At 51.0% G+C, this 16,400-nt stretch overlaps 1 protein-coding gene across 2 annotated transcripts; it reads left to right on the top strand.

Moving 5' to 3' along the window:
• Positions 1 to 331: 331 nt before the first annotated feature.
• Positions 332 to 4,737, top strand: Znf703 (zinc finger protein 703). 2 transcript variants are annotated; one of them, XM_021170194.3, is made up of 2 exons: positions 332 to 866; positions 1,526 to 1,783. In XM_021170194.3, the coding sequence occupies exons 1-2, from the start codon at positions 615 to 617 to the stop codon at positions 1,649 to 1,651; spliced, it is 378 nt and encodes a 125-aa protein (XP_021025853.1). In that variant the 5' UTR covers positions 332 to 614; the 3' UTR covers positions 1,652 to 1,783. The 2 variants fall into 2 exon arrangements, with proteins under 2 accessions (XP_021025853.1, XP_021025852.1); XM_021170193.3 differs by lacking the exon at positions 1,526 to 1,783 and adding an exon at positions 1,832 to 4,737 and having other exon boundaries at positions 404 to 866.
• The last annotated feature ends 11,663 nt before the right edge of the window (positions 4,738 to 16,400 follow it).

Raw genomic sequence — 16,400 nt, 5'->3', positions numbered from 1 at the left:
CTCCCGAGGCGTAGCCCGCCCCCCGGCGGCCCCGGGGAGAGGCTTGGATCCTAGGACCGGAGCAGGCGCCGTGCGTTCCCACCCCGGTCTCCACCCTAGACACTAGTAGGAAGCAGCAGGCAACAGGAGAGGGCGCAGAGTCCGTGTCCAGAAGTCCCGTCCCTTGGGTGACCCGTGGGCTAGGGCAGCCGGGCACAACCCGCAAAGGGGAGCAGATCCAGCACTGGGCGAAGGCCGGGAGGCGGCGACGGCTAGGGCGCTTTAAGACTCTCCCCGCCCACCGGCGGCGCCCGCCTCCGCCCTCCGCTCTCCCCGCCCCGGGGTCCGGGAGAGAGCTGCGATTGGGCGGGCGCGGCGATCCCTTTGAAGTGTGGCTGCAGATCGCGGCTATTTGACGTGCAGCTCGCGGAAGGCGAAGGTTTTTGTGTTGCTCGCCTGGGCTAGCTGCGGCGGCGGCGGCGGCGGCGGCGGCGGTGGAGGAGGGGAGGCGGCACGGAGGCGCAGCGGCTGCTGCACGGCGTTCGACGCAGCGGAGCGAGCCCACCCGCCCCGGGAGCTCGCCTCCCGGAGCTTCCCCTCCCTCCCCGCCCCCCCAGTGGCGCTGCCTCCTCCAAATGAGCGATTCGCCCGCTGGATCTAACCCAAGGACACCCGAAAGCAGCGGCGGCGGCAGCAGCAGCGGCGGCGGCGGCGGGAAGAGGCCGGCGGTGCCGGCAGTGGTGTCCCTCCTGCCCCCGGCGGACCCCCTGCGCCAGGCAAACCGGCTCCCTATCAGGGTCCTGAAGATGCTGAGCGCTCACACCGGTCACCTCCTGCACCCGGAGTACCTGCAACCGCTGTCCTCCACTCCCGTCAGCCCAATTGAGGTCAGTCTCCGGGCGCTGCCCACCCAGAACTGAACCCCACTCCTCCACCCATGCTGGGCCCATGGCTCTGCTCCCTCCACCACCCTCCACCCCACCCCACCCCACCCCACCTCCCGTAGCGACGCGAGGCCCGAAGCTGGCCACGCAGGCGGACCTCCTGAGGAGGGACGGAAGGCAGGAACCAGACACCCCCCCACACACACACACACCACCCAGGTTCTCCCTAGACTCATGGGTTTTGCCCAGTCGCCCTTTGGAGCTGCGAGTTTTCTATCTGACTGGATTTGCTCTTATGGTGCTCAGAGTCCTTTACTTTTCCTCTGGCCCCTTAGAGTCCTGTCCAAAGACGGCTTCTGGGCCTCCCTCGCCTCCACCCCGGTGTCCCTCTGCATCTTCCCCGGTCTGTTAGGGGCACAGTGCAGACAACCAGGCACTCACTATCCTGGGTCTTTCTTCATCTTACTTGTCTGGGTGTCCTCCCCGGGAGGGAGGGAGAAAGGGAGGGAAGGAGAGAGGGAGGGGCTACTCACAGGGCCAACTGCGGCTCTGCCTTTAGAAGGCGCCTCTCCCTGCTCTTACCCCGAGCGCCATCACCAGAAACCCGTCCCAAACGAAGTTCTCCCAAACTAAAGGCTTAAGTTTTTCCCTGGCCCAAAAAGATGGGGAAATTATCTGGAAAGGGGCGAATCACCATCCGGATTACAGAGAAGTCACCTTTAACCGGGAGGGCTGTGGTTGAGCCATTTCTCGTGCGCACCAGCGCCCATGTCACACTCGGGGACTAACCCACAAGGCAAGTGCCATTCCGCCCAGCTACTTGGCCAGAGCCAGGCCCTCTTTCGGTGTCCCTCCTCGCTCGGCTCCCTTCACTCGACCGCAGTGCTCGGCTCTGCTTCTCCGCGCGCGCTTAGTGGGTCTCCCAGTCTCACCCCCTTCTCCCTCCCCTTTGCCACTGTCTCCCGCAGCTGGACGCCAAGAAGAGTCCTTTGGCTCTGCTAGCCCAGACCTGCTCGCAGATCGGCAAGCCCGACCCGCCGCCCTCGTCCAAGCTCAACTCCGTAGCGGCGGCGGCGGCGGCCAACGGGCTGGGATCCGAGAAAGACCCGAGCCGCTCCGCCCCCGGCGCCGCCTCCGCGGCCGCGGCGCTCAAGCAGCTGGGGGACTCCCCCGCGGAGGACAAGTCGAGCTTCAAGCCCTACTCTAAGGGCTCCGGCGGCGGCGACTCCCGCAAAGACAGCGGCTCCTCGTCGGTGTCCTCCACCACCTCTTCGTCCTCCTCGTCCCCCGGAGACAAGGCGGGCTTCAGGGTCCCCAGCGCCGCCTGCCCTCCCTTTCCCCCGCACGGGGCATCGGTCTCCACCTCATCAAACTCGTCTTCTCCCGGCGGCTCCCGCGGAGGTTCACCACACCACTCAGACTGCAAGAACGGCGGCGGCGGGGCCGGCGGCGCCAGCGAACTGGACAAGAAAGACCAGGAAGCCAAACCCAGTCCTGAGCCAGCCGCTGGGAGCCGAGGCAGCGGTGGGGACTCGGCTCACGGTGGCCCGGAAGCCACCGCATCGGGGCGCAAGTCAGAGCCGCCCTCCGCCCTGGTAGGGGCGGGCCACGTGGCTCCAGTGTCACCCTACAAACCAGGCCACTCGGTGTTCCCACTACCGCCCTCCAGCATTGGTTACCACGGCTCCATCGTGGGCGCCTACGCCGGCTATCCGTCTCAGTTCGTTCCTGGCCTGGATCCTAGCAAGTCTGGTTTAGTGGGAGGTCAGCTGTCCGGGGGCCTGGGCCTGCCACCAGGCAAGCCCCCCAGCTCCAGCCCACTCACGGGGGCCTCCCCACCCTCCTTCCTGCAGGGATTATGCCGTGACCCCTACTGTCTAGGAGGCTACCACAGCGCCTCGCACCTCGGCGGCTCAAGCTGTTCCACTTGCAGCGCGCATGATCCGGCCGGGCCCAGCCTTAAGGCCAGTGGCTACCCTCTGGTGTACCCCGGGCACCCCTTGCAACCTGCGGCGCTCTCCTCCAGCGCCGCCCAGGCCGCTCTCCCGGGCCATCCTCTCTACACCTATGGCTTCATGCTGCAGAACGAACCGCTGCCACACAGCTGCAATTGGGTGGCGGCCAGCGGGCCCTGCGACAAGCGCTTTGCCACCTCCGAGGAGCTGCTCAGCCATCTACGGACTCACACAGCCCTGCCGGGCGCAGAGAAACTTCTGGCCGCCTACCCCGGGGCGTCGAGCTTGGGCAGTGCCGCTGCAGCCGCTGCAGCCGCGGCTTCTTGTCACCTGCATCTCCCCCCGCCCGCTGCCCCAGGCAGCCCCGGGTCGCTGTCCTTGCGGAGTCCACACACTTTGGGGCTAAGCCGATACCACCCCTATGGCAAGAGCCACTTATCTACAGCTGGGGGCCTGGCAGTGCCGTCCCTTCCCACAGCCGGACCCTACTACTCGCCATACGCACTGTATGGACAGAGACTAGCCTCCGCCTCCGCGCTTGGATACCAGTAACCACAGCTCTGGCCCCTCCCAGCCCTTCCCCACCCACCCCTTCCTCTCACGTCCTACTGCCTTCAACGCTGCAAGCTCCACTACCGCTTACCCCTACCAGGATCCAGCCCAGCCCCTCCCCCACCGGACTGTGTATTTATTTACTATAATGTTAGCTTACAAGCTGGGAACATAAGTGCATTAATGACCACATGAGTCAGTGGTATGCAAAAAGTCTGTCTCCCCCAAATAATAATATTAACCACCCAGGTAACTCCATGATTCCCCCACCCCTCTCCCTTCTTTTGTTTATTCTTCTTGGGTATATGTTTTAAGGTTTGGGGGTGTTTGATTTTGACTGATTTGGTGTTAAGGAATGAAGGAAGATTTGGGGTTCTACACTTTCAGTTTCCCCCATCTTGGGAAGTCTCTTGCATGAGTCTTAACTGTTAAAACTGCATATCTTCCCTTTTCCTGCCCACCCCATCTTGTTTCATTCCATGTGAAGTTTTAATTCTTTTTTTTTCTTTGTACAAAAAAAAAAAAAACAATTTGGGGGGGTCAGGGGGAACAACTTGGTGGCTGGAGGTCTTGAGCTCTGATGAACCAGAATTCTGTTGGGCTGTGTGGTACTACACAACAAACCTCCCACCCCTCACCCCCCACTTCCCACATGAGCACTTGGTTCTAGGCCCTGAGCCCTCAAATCAAATCACAGCCTTGACCCTCCATGGTGCTCAGTTCGGGAAGTCCCTGTGCCACCAGCAGTGGCCCAATGGCCTCCAACTGAGCCTGCCACGTCTTCTACCTTCCTGGCCCCTCAGGGACCCACACCTTGCGGTGCAGTCAAATTGCCGGCTGACAGGGACCTGACACATCCAATTAAATGTCTTAGAAGGCCCCCGCTGGCACGAAATTGCTCTTTATATTTTGTGAAGTACTTTATCGTTACTATTTTATTTTTTCTCTCCCTAGTTGGGACTGTGACCCGCCCCCTCCCCTGGCGATAGGGGTGGGGTCAGGGATCCTAAATGGATCCCTCCAAAGCTTACCAGTCCTCAAGTCAGCAGACCAGACAACATTAGGAGCTCTGTTGGGGGCAGGCTGGGGACTCAGGGAGCCCTAGGATCAGAGCACTCCCTTCGCCATGTCCCAGACCTGAGCCAGCAATCGCCAAAGCTGGCATTAGGTTTCCGTGGGTTCCTGCGGTGGCTAGGATTAAAGACTTAATACAAGTCTTCTCCCCAACACCTTCCCTCCCTCCCGGTCTTACGCAGCAGCGCTGGGGCTTCGGGGCCGGCCTCGGCTGCGGGGCCTCTTGTGGGGTGAACAGAGCTCTCCCTTGCTAAGACTATTTTGTTAATAAATGGAATACTTGGCTATATTCACACCGTGGTGTGTTTCTCTCTTGCTTCACCCATGGTCCCACTTCCAGACACCTAAGTGGATACCCTTGTTTTGTTGAGGGCTTTTTTTCCCCTTAAAAGCTTAAGGATTTTCTTCTGAGACTGCGGTTAACCTTTCTTCTAGGAGGGGACTTAGACCAGTGTATTACAAATTACATAAAACCATCTTTACACCCCACCCCATCCCCCCCCCAGTTTAATTGTTTGGCTCCCAGGGATACTTCAAAGGCCTTGGCATTTCCTGGGGGCAAAGTGGAGCGAGGGCACGTGTGAAAGTGGATCTTTCTCTGGGCGGAAATTCAAGGGCTACAGGATGAGACAGGGAACCAGGAAGGAGGGCTAAAGCTAACTTCTCCTGAAGCCTTCCTTCTCCTAAGCCCGGCTGGAGAGTGAGCAGAGACGTGCCTCTGGCGCCATCTAGTGGCAAGATGGAGGGCTACAGGCTCAAGGACCTCAACTTGTTCTAGTCTGACCTTTTGCAGTCCCCAAGATTGAGGATTTGTTCTTGGTGCTCCTGAGTAGCAGTTTCATGAGGCTTGGAGGCTCTTCTTCCAACTCTGTGTTATCAACCTAGGTCCTCTGCGACTCGGAACCTGTTTGTTTTTGCTCAGAATTCTCAGCGATAATACATGACCCTGAAGCCGTTCTGACATCGGGAACACCAGATTTTAAGACCTGGTTTCCTACCCGATTTCTTGTCCTCTCGCAGTGGAAAACAGATGCTGTTTAGTAGGGTGTTGGCCCAGTACTTGCCTACTGCGTGGAATTCCCAGGTCCCCAGTCACCAACTGCCTAGTGCTAGTGTGGACAGACTCCTTTCCACTGGGGGGCAGCCATAGCAGCGGTGCAGCAGACCCTGGGCCACCAGTTCCTTCAGACTGCGCGCACACACTGCCTGGGTGCCACCGGGTGGGTGCCACCGAGCTTTGGATCTGTTGGTGCTGCGACGCTTTGCCCTCTTTGGGAGGGTAAACTACTTAACAGGTAGTCTGTACCGGACAGTCTTCCGGCTTCGGAAGCTTGATAGGTAAGAGTTCACAGCACAAGATGGGGTATGGGGTACATTCTCTATCTAGATGTATCAAGTGTTCACAAACTGGACCCTTGGTTGAGGCTCCATGGAAGGCCGCGCCACTCTGGACTCTTCAGTACAACGCGCACACGTTTATGTGTCCCCAGATCTTTGTATCTAGGCAAAATTCTTCGTCAGTTAAGAGACGATCACGTTGTTTGTTCTTCTTGTTTTTACTCCATATCGGTGCTGGCCACTTAATGACTGCATGTCCCAGGGAAAGTAACCTGGGCTGCTGGCATCCCTGGACTCGGGGAGGACATGAGTCCAGGGCAGACTGTGACAAGCAGCAGTGAGAGTCACCCTGAGACCAGCCCCAGGTGGGCATGGGGAGTTAGCAGTGATCCACTCTACACACCTAAAATGCAGAACTCTCTCTCTCTCCCTCCCTCCCCCCACCCCCTCTGTTGTTTTCTTTGCTATTTATTTTTTTTTCTTTCTCAGCTTCCTTTCCTCCCAATTCCTTACTTTTTTTTTTCTGTAGACACCTGTATGTTTCTTTCCCCAACTCCTGTTAAAATGAACCGAAAGGGCTCCTAAACTAAAAAGTCTTTGGGTTTTGTGGTCTTCCTCCCTGGGAGCACAGAGACTTCTTTGGTTAGGAAGGGAGATGAAAAAAGCCCCTCTCCCAAGGTGATAAGTCCTCTATACTGAAAGGAAGCATTGCTAACAGCTGCTTGGTCTTCACCTTTGGCGTGGTTTAAAAAAAAAAAAATTGGAAAATGATCGCACTTGGAACTAGGAAGGGTTAGCTGAGCCTGGTTGAACTAACCTGCCCCAAAACCCCATGGTAACCAGACACCTTCCCCTACGCCTAAGAAGTCGCCCATTGTAACTGGGGGAGAGTTTACTTTGTTTCAATTCCGTTGCTTGATGCCACTAGTTGCCATTTTCATAGAGAGGGATTCTCCTCACCTCCAACAGCTGCCTGCTTGTATAGTTAATATTATCTGGCAACTACAAACCTTGTATTTCTCTACCTCCTTTTCTCCAAATATCTCCTCCTCCTCTTTCCCCTAAATCTCCCCCCAGGCTCCAGAATGGGACCTGTGTTCCCAGGACAGCAGGGTAGAAACCACAAAGCCAGGACCTGAGACACTGACACGGGCTGTTCTTGGCTCTGGGTTCTATTTTCACACATTGCTGGGTTATTTTTGTGGTCCTGCAGACAGCAGAGAGAAGAGAAGGAGAAAGAGGGGGGAAGGCTTGCCCCCAGATATAGGCTTGACTCAAACAGAGTTAGGTGTGTTTTATCCACCACAACTATACGCTATCTTCTTTGAATTCCACCATTCACCATTCGTAGACAGTTCTGATCGCCTTGCCCAGTCTGTCCTACTACAGTGTATTTGTATCAGAGCTAACTCCCTTCTGATGCATGTCGGGGTTGGGTAGAATTCGTCTTGCAATAATCCCGAGGTCTGCACTTTATTAATCATTCCGTAGGGGAAGCTGCACTCCAGTTTTCTGTTTGATTCGATTTCATTCATCCTGTCTTTTTACAGAATAGATGGTCGAGTGCATCCGATAATGTATGGTTTAATTTGGAGCACTGTGGGCTTGAATTACCATTTTCATAATGTGCTGTGCATTAATGTGTTACATCATTTATAAAGAGGAATGTGCTAGATTTCAAACTTTCTCCTCAAAGCCAAAGTCACCTGAAGGAAACAAAGCTCAGATCACATCTCCTCATCTCCTCCCTCCTCCCTGAGTAACCCCTGCCTCCTCCACAGGGTCACATGGCCAGAGCACAGAAAAACCAACATGAGGGTTTCCATTCACACAATGCAGGTGGGTGTGTAGGTTTTGTGCGGGGGGGGGGGGAGTCAACTTGCACATGGCTGCGCTGAGCTGTCCACAGCACTACAAAGCACCCCCTCATTATGGCCCAGCAACAGCTTTGCAGTCAACCAGCTTGCGTTCTTGCTGAGACCTCCAGCGGATGGCTCTTTGGTCGACCCTAATCCCAGCACTCGGGCTCCGATGGCTGTAATAACACCAGCTGTCTGTTACTCAAACTCTGAGTGAGGAGGAAAAAGCACTGATTATCCAAATACAGTCATTAAAGGGGAAATGTGTTTTTAGGACTGTCAGAGTGATTAATGAGGGCTAGCCGTCTTTGCAAATGCACTTGTTTAGTCTAACTGGCAGCTTGTATTTTCCTATTGATTTATTGCAGCCGTTGCCGGGCCTTGGTGTGTGCAAAGTCAGGGCACTTCACAACCGTGCCCTGTTTAAACAGGAAAAGCATGCACCATTTTTGTCCAGGAGGGAGGAGACAGCCTAAAGCCTCTCTCTTCAGGGCAGCCTCCAGGGACGCAGACCAACAAAGAAGATATTAAAACCTGCAAACCAAAGAGGGAAGGAAATGGTCTCCCCTTGGTGTTCCCAGTCATTCTGCTCCAAGGTCAGTGGAAACGCACCAGGCCCCCTGGACAAAGCTTGCCCTATAGTAACCCTCAGCCTGCCCACATTGCTTTTCCAGTGGCCAGAATCCAGCTGTCAGTCACTGGGTCAGAGGACAGAAAAGGGCTCTAGCAGAGAAAGAACCAAAGGAGGGAACTGGGGAGGCCAGGAACAAGTTTAAAAAAAAAAAAAAAAACAGAAGTCGCCAAACCCCTGGAGTCCAGCAAGAGGTGGGTATGCAGTGCACAGATAGATGCCAACAGCTGGGGTCAACTTTTAAAGAGAGATGGGGGACCACCAAAGCTATACTTCCATCTCTATAGCCCTGCCTTTCCTGTTTTGATAAATAGGGTCTGTGATGACCAAAGATGACAGCTTGAAAAGTCTCACGATTTGGAGGCTACACTTGCAGGTGGGGATTAATACCCCAGCAAATGGTGAACAGATTATAACTGTGCCCTGCCCAATGCAGGATACCATGAGACACCAAAGGCAATTCTAGAAACCTCTTGCCCACGAGACAGGACATTATAGGAAGGTGCTTTCCACTGTAGCTCTGCCCATCTAACCCAGTACTGAGTTCTGCCCTGCAGACAGAAGGATTTGGAGAGACACAGTAAGGTGACTCTGTGCTAATAGTCAACACTGCAGGAGAGGATGGAGCCATAGGAGGAGTGGTGGTAGAATCTGGGGCTCCCAGTTCCTGTTAGCCCACCCCCTTCTGAAGGCTGTAGGTTGGTTGAAGCTTTCTGTAGTGGTGAGAGGGATAGGGTCGAGACCCTAGAGAAGGGCTTCTCAACCTGTGGAACAACCCTTTCATAAGGGTCACACATCAGATGTCCTGTGTATCAGGTATTTACATTATGATTCATTAACGGTAGAAAATTACAGTTATGAAGTAGCAATGAATTCATGTTATGGTTGAGGGTTGGCACAGCGTGCAGAACTGAGTTAAAGGGTCACAGCACTAGGAATGTTGAGAACCACTGCCCTAGGTGGATACTTTCCACTGCCAGAGCGAATGAAGAAGCAGGTTGCAGGGCTGGAGAGACGGTTCAGGGCTGGAGAGACGGTTCAGGGCTGGAGAGACGGTTCAGGGCTGGAGAGACGGTTCAGGGCTGGAGAGACGGTTCAGGGCTGGAGAGACGGTTCAGGGCTGGAGAGACGGTTCAGGGCTGGAGAGACGGTTCAGGGCTGGAGAGACGGTTCAGTGGTTAAGGGATTTGCTACTTCTCCAGAAGACCAGGGTTTGGTTCGCAACCACCTGTAACTCTGCTTCCAAGGGATCTGGCTCCCTCTTCTGGCCTCTGCGGGCACTTACATACTGTGGCATTCACTCACACAAACACATACATATACATTCAAGTAAAAATAAAAGCCCCTTTTTTTTTTTTTAAGAAACAAGTTTTGCCTATGGTGTAAGCCATGGGGCTGATGGTGTTTCATGGTAAGCCCAGCATTTTAAAGGCTGATGCAGAAGGATATCCTGGGCTAGCTACAGAGTAAGTTCCTTAAGGTAGTCTGAATAAATGAGCCCCCATAGGCCCATAGGGAGGGGCATTATTAGGAGGAGTGGCCTTGCTGGAGTGGGTGTGGCTCAAGCCAGGCCCAGTGTGGCACTTTATTCTTGCTGCCTGCTGGCTGACTCAGATATAAGAGCTCTCAGCTCCCTCTCCAGCACCGTGTCTATCTGCACACTACCATACTTCCTGCCCTGGTGACAATGGACTAAACCTCTGAACTGTAAGTCAGTTCCAATTAAATATTTTCCTTTTTTAAGACTTTTTATGGTCGGGCTAGAGAGATGGCTCAGCGGTTAAGAGCACTGACTGCTCTTCCAGAGGTCCTAAGTTCAAATCCCAGCAACCACATGGTGGCTCACAACCATGTGTAATGAGATCTGATGCCCTCTTCTGGTGTGCCTGAAGACAGCTACAGTGTTCTTACATATAATATAATAAATAAATAAATCCTTGGGCTGGAGCAAGTGGGGGTCAGAGAGAGCTGGGCCAGAGAGAGTGGGGGCAGAACGAGGAGAAGAAGAAGAAGAAGAAAAGACTTGTCATGGTCATGGTGCCTCTTCTCAGCAATAGAAACCCTAAGACAGCCCTATCTCAAGGGGGAAATATATCTGAATTACTACCCAAGCACCTACCCACTCTTTCCTGATCAGTTTGCACATTCCATGCAGTCCAGAGGAGGAAGAGTATGGACTTCTTCTTGAGTAAAGAGCCTTCCCAAGTTTTCCCAGGGTCGGGGCACATCACAAGCATTAATCACAACACTTTTTCACAAAACAGGCCTCAACAGCTACAAGAAGACTTAAATAATCCCATGCATCCTATCAGATCACCATGGACTAAGGCTGGTCTTCAATAACAACAAAGACAGCAGAAAGCCCACATACACATGGAAGCTGAACAAAGCTCTCCTCAATGATAACTTAGTCAAGGAAGAAATAAAGAAAGAAATTAAAGACTTTTTAGAATGTAATGAAAACGAAGGCACAACATACTCAAACTTATGGGACACAATGAAAGCATTCCTAAGAGGGAAACTCATAGCTCTGAGTGCCTCCATAAAGAAACTGGAGAGAGCTTACACTAGCAGCTTGACAGCACCCCTGAAAACTCTAGAACAAAAAGAAGCAAATATACCCAAGAGAAGTGGACAGCAGGAAATAATCAAACTCAGGGCTGAAATCAACCAAATAGAAACAAAAAGAACTATACAAAGAATCAACAAAACTAGGAGCTGGTTCTTTGAGAAAATCAACAAGATAGGTAAACCCTTAGCCAGACTAAGCAGCGGGCACAGAGGCAGTATCCAAATTAATAAAATCAGAAATGAAAAGGGAAACATAACAATGAAATATATCTTAAGATAATTATTCTGTTTGTTGAATATTAACAGTTGAAATTATTAAGATCATGTTCTACCAAAAAATAAAAAATAACAACACTTCTATAACAGGAAGAGCTGTCACCAGATTTTGAATTGCTGATAAACTAAGTACAATTTTCTTAAGACAAAATAAATTGACAGAAGGAAAGAGAATGACTGCACTTTCTAAACCTTGGAATGGAGACCGTTGGGGTCAGGATGCTTGGGTAAACTTGGAGACTATTACGGGATGTCCAGTCTATCAAGTCGTGAGGCAGCCAGCAGAGCAGACACAGAGCTAGGTGTCTGGGAACTTGGCTGTTGCTCTGCTTCTAAGCCCAACCACATAACAAAGTCTATCACTTTGCACACTAAATTTAAAACAAAAAAAAAAATTAGAGGTGACAGGGGGAAGGCTTCAGAGATGGCTTCATTGCTCTTTGAGAGGCCTAAGGAATATGTCGGTTCACAGTGATCTGTTAACTCCAGTTCCATGGGATCCAACACGTCCTTCTGGCCTCCATGAGCACCAGGCGTGTAGGTGGTGCACAGGGCTCCATGCAGACAAAGAACCAATACACATAAAATAAATAGATAATCCCAGCACTTTGGAGACAGACCAAGAGAGTCTTGGGTTTAAGGTCGCCCTGAAGTCTACAACAAGCTCTAGAGCAGCTTCCTTCAAAACTATTAATTATATTAAATGAAACCCAATTGCTGCTGACCTCTGGTGGGTCTATTTTTTTAATCTCTGAGATAAAATTGTTAAACTATATAATTATCTCTTCTTAACTGAAATATTTTATATCTTTAAGACAGGGTCTTGCTATGGTGTCCAGGCTAGCCTAGACATGCCCCTGCCTCAGCCCTTGGAGTAGCCGAGACTACAAACACATATCATCAAACATATCTCCTATGGATTTATGAACTCTCTAAAGAATAAAGCGTCGTGATGGGTAATACCTGCATAGGAATGCTGTCACTGGCCCCTATGAAGTGTAATTCGAAAGTTCCTATCAGACAGTAATAGAAGGTGCCCAGCATGCAGGAAGCCCAGGGCTCCATCAGAACAAATTCCCTACCAGAGCAGTCAATGTGGATGGTCCAGTAAGAGAGGCTCCATGGCCTCGATTCACCAGCAGGCAGAGTGAAGGAATACATGTGGAAAACTCCTGTAGTACTGAATTCTTCACCCAACAAAACTGAGTCCTCCAAAGTGATTGCTACTGTGTTTTATTTTTAATGAAATGCTCAGTATAGGCTGATGCAAGTATGTCAGCAACTGCCCAGACGGTTCAGGTGGAGGTAGAAATTATTTTAAGTAATTTGAAAAATACTGAGGTTAAACCAAGGGCTTCAAACAGAATTCAATTTTTCATAGCCTACGGCCAGTTGTTTTTCAGAGAGTCGGGCTAGCTAGAGGAGAAACAAAAAGCAGATAAGCATCAAACCGTACGGTGGGTCTTTGCTCCGAGTGGACAGTGGGTATTTCTGCAGAGTTCAGAACATAACGTGAAGTCATCCTGAAGTTTAAATCAGAGCCAGATTTAAGAATAGAAACAGCAGTTAGAAAGTATTACTGCACGTCCCTCCACATCCTGTTTGCTCTCCTGGGTGTATAGATCTGTGAGCATATGTGTGTGCATGTGTGCTACATACAAGTTTGTACTCAGTCCCTCCAGGAAATGCATGCATGGCTCTGCTTTTTCCAGTGACTTCGCGCATGTGGAGCTCTAGGTCAGACGTGTCTGGGGAGATCAAGAAGCCAGCATCACTCTGTGTCCATCAGAGATCCAGAAGCATCACAAGTCCATCATAACAGTTCCACATAATGAGATGTGCAAAGCACTTGGTTCCTCCTGGGTTTGCATGCTCAGGCTGGAACCCAGGGCCTGACACATACTAAGCAAGAGCTCTGCATCCCAGCTATATCCCCAGTCCCAGCTACTTAATTCTTATGACAAATGACTGTTTCCCCTTGATGATAGAACTGAGATTTAAAGAGGTTAGTTGCCCAAGATTTCATAGGTAAAGGGCTGTGAAAAACTGGATATAGAAAGACCCACCTATAGTACCAAGTACTTAGGGTACTGAAACAGAAAGACTGTGCCAGATTCAGCAATGTTCTTCCAGCCTCGGAGATCCCACCTCCAGTAAAATCAAATTTTAAAAAAAGCTGTATCACCAGGATCTCGCCGTTCTCCTGACTTTAAGACAACGTGTACTTAACTCTAGACTTTCTGTCTTGGAGATTTCCAAATTTGATGATCTGTAGGCTACTTGGCCATCAAAAAAAAAAAGAAGAAGAAGAAGAAGAAGAAGAAGGAGAAGGAGGAGAGGGAGGAGGAGGAGGAGGAGGAGGAGGAGGAAGAGGAGAAACAAACCCAATAACAAACAAAAACATTTCCTGTTTGGGAGTTGTGTGTGTGTTAGAAGCATCTTAGACCACAATGCTGGTCATGATCGCAGGTTCGACTCAGACAGCAAACATTCAAAGTGATCACCACGTACCAAGTAAAACCAGCTGGGATCAAACCCAGGGTGCCACACATGCTAAGAAATGTTAAGCAAGTTTTCTACCTCTGAGGCACACTCCTCTCTCAATTTTATTTTTTGAGACAGGGTTTCTCTGTGTAGCCCTGGCTGTCCTGGAACTCACTCTGTAGACCAAGCTGGCCTCAAACTCAGAAATCTACCTGCCTCTGCCTCCCGAATGCTGGGAGTAAAGGCGTGAGCCACCACACCCAGCTCCAAAATATTTTTTAAAAGAGCTGTATAGATGTTGAACATAGATAATGAGAAGATTTGCATCTGGACTTCATCCCTTAAACAATACAATGTATCAACTACTCATACAGCACTACATTCTACTGAGTATTATGAGTAACCTACAAGTGGTTTGACTGGGAGAGGACCTAGGAAATAGGCCAATCCTATGCCATTTTTTATGAGTCTTGAGCATCCACGGATTTGGGTACCTGAGACAGGCCCTGGAGCCAATCTACCTTGACACCAACAGGTGCCAGTCCTATAATCTGGCCTAGGATTCAATGATATGTAAGAACTGATCTGATTTCAAGAAATTTATGGCTGAATATGGTGTAAAAACACATCCTAATTAACACATGATGTACTAAGGGATCCATCAATGCTGTTCCGATAGCCAGTGTTGACTAGAATCTGTGGTAGCAACAAATTAACACCCAAATCCTAGTGCCTTGACACAAGGAAGGTCTTCCTTCCTCACTCGAGTTGTGAATCCAATATGGACGGACAAGAACTCCATTAATCCCAATTCAACCTGACAGCAGTGGGAAGACACTTCATCAGCTTATGCAACTGTAGTGACTAGCTAAGTAGACCAGGGCTGTGGAAAGCTGGTTATAGAAAGACCCACCTGTAGTACCAGGGGCAGCGAGCAGGAAGGGAGGCTTCACAAACCCTCTGAAAATCTGCTGGCACGAGTCATGACTTCAGGGAAGGCCTAAAACCTCTCTCAAAGTGCTCTCCCTGACCCTCCCCAGATCATCTCCCTTTTGGTCAACCTGAAGTCCATTTGTCAGGAACATTTGCAAAAGTGTTTCACAGAGGCACGAACGGGACTATGGCTCAATCTCATCAAGCTAACATATCAGAACACAGCACACTATGCTATCCAGTTAATCAGACCCATTGACTAACAGGGACAACAACAGAGGATCTTGAGTGAATTGTCACATGCTTCACACCAAAAATGACCCTGCTGCCTCTTCTCATAGGGCACTTGCCTCTAACAGCAAGGATAATATGAAGACATGATCCTTGAAGACATCCAGTGCACAGAGTGGATGTCTAGAGGGGAGTCAGTCAGGTGATGAACAGGCGCCATCCATCCGGCTGTCCTCAAGCCCATTGATTGTTCATAGAGAAAACTAGGTCAGCGAAGAGGATGAGGGTAAAGGTTATACCAGGGATAAAGGAGAAGTTCATCTCAGCTCACCTCCACCCGCTCCCGCAGATCTCACCACACAGAGGCTCCCCACATCCTCTGAGCCCTGTTTCCCTGGACAAAGTTGATGCTGATGTCATACGGGAGGCGAGAATTTGATAGTGTGGGTGTGTGATACCAGCACCAAGAAGTTAGAACCAGAATGGCTGTGAGTTTGAGGCTAGCCTGGGCTGCATAAGAAGTTCCATGACATCCCAGAGTGAGATACTGTCTCAAAAATAGAAGGGGAGGGAAGGGAAAAGAAAGGGAAGGAAAGGAAAGAAACACACACCCCACCCTCCCAGGGATGGAATACTCTGGCTGCCAAAGGCCAACACTAAGGGCAAAGCAGAAGGCTCAGAGCCTCACAGAGATCAAGACCCGCACCCTCCACAGAGCTGAGGCCTCCACCTTACAAAGAGCCTCAGATGTGAGCACTTTCAGTGGCCTATAAGTGAGCCTCCCTAATGAAAGGGCTAGGGACCTCTGACGTATTTGGTGACAATGATGGCCTCACAGTGCAATTTCTAGGAAGCTAAAGGTTGACCCAAAGTGATAATGATTGGTGGTCACTGCCATCAGTGGTCACCAATGGGTACTGTCAATAGAATGGGCTCGAAGTTCAAATGAAATCGAGTGGGTCGCTGGGACCAGACTTGAGCCCTTCTCTCCTATAACATTAACTGGATGCTTACTGTGTGTGTATCAGACACTGGGCTGGCACTGGGCACAGGCATTTTCATCAACGGATGCCTACGGTTGCCTTCAGTAAGTCTTGACACACTTTGCCTAAAGTCACAATGAGATTCCTATCATGTACTATGATTACAATGCCTGTGTATCCACCACCAGGACTGCGGCGTGCTGTTATGCAGGTGGAGCCTACATCAGCCAAGGTAGTGAGCGAGTGAGCAAGTGGGGCCTCATAGCTACATATGAGAGCCAGCAGGGCTTCATCCACAAAGATGTCCCATGGGGAAGCAGCAAGGGGAGCTATGATTACCTCTGACCCTGCCCTCTGAAAACCAAGGTTGAAAAGGAGCCCTTAGGCCCCTGGTCACAGGTTCCCCTCCTGAAGTCTGACACCAAATGTAGACTTGTGTTATGCTGATCACCAGCTACAAAAGACTTCTGGAGCCCAGTGCCCAACACACCAAAGCCCAGTCTTCAGGAAGTGGAGGCTTGAGGATTCCAAGTTTAAGGCCTGCCTGGACACCTTAGTATAAAACTCAAAAGAAAAATTTTTTTGTTTGTTTTTTGTCTCATTCCTGGAGAACCTACAGTGTGTGTTAAATACTACTGGACATGTTCCAT

This window comes from Mus caroli, unplaced genomic scaffold (genome assembly GCF_978045245.1).
Source record: "Mus caroli unplaced genomic scaffold, Mus_caroli_1 scaffold_10, whole genome shotgun sequence".
Lineage (NCBI taxonomy): Eukaryota > Metazoa > Chordata > Mammalia > Rodentia > Muridae > Mus > Mus caroli.
This window is presented reverse-complemented; position numbering and strand designations above follow the sequence as displayed.

Bases quoted from the DNA above. Each gene is read 5' to 3' on its own strand.
- Znf703 (XM_021170193.3), top strand. From the start codon at position 615: ATGAGCGATTCGCCCGCTGGATCTAACCCAAGGACACCCGAAAGCAGC. The intron at 867-1,831 runs GTCAGTCTCCGG...TGTCTCCCGCAG, and splicing joins CTCCCGTCAGCCCAATTGAG to CTGGACGCCAAGAAGAGTCC.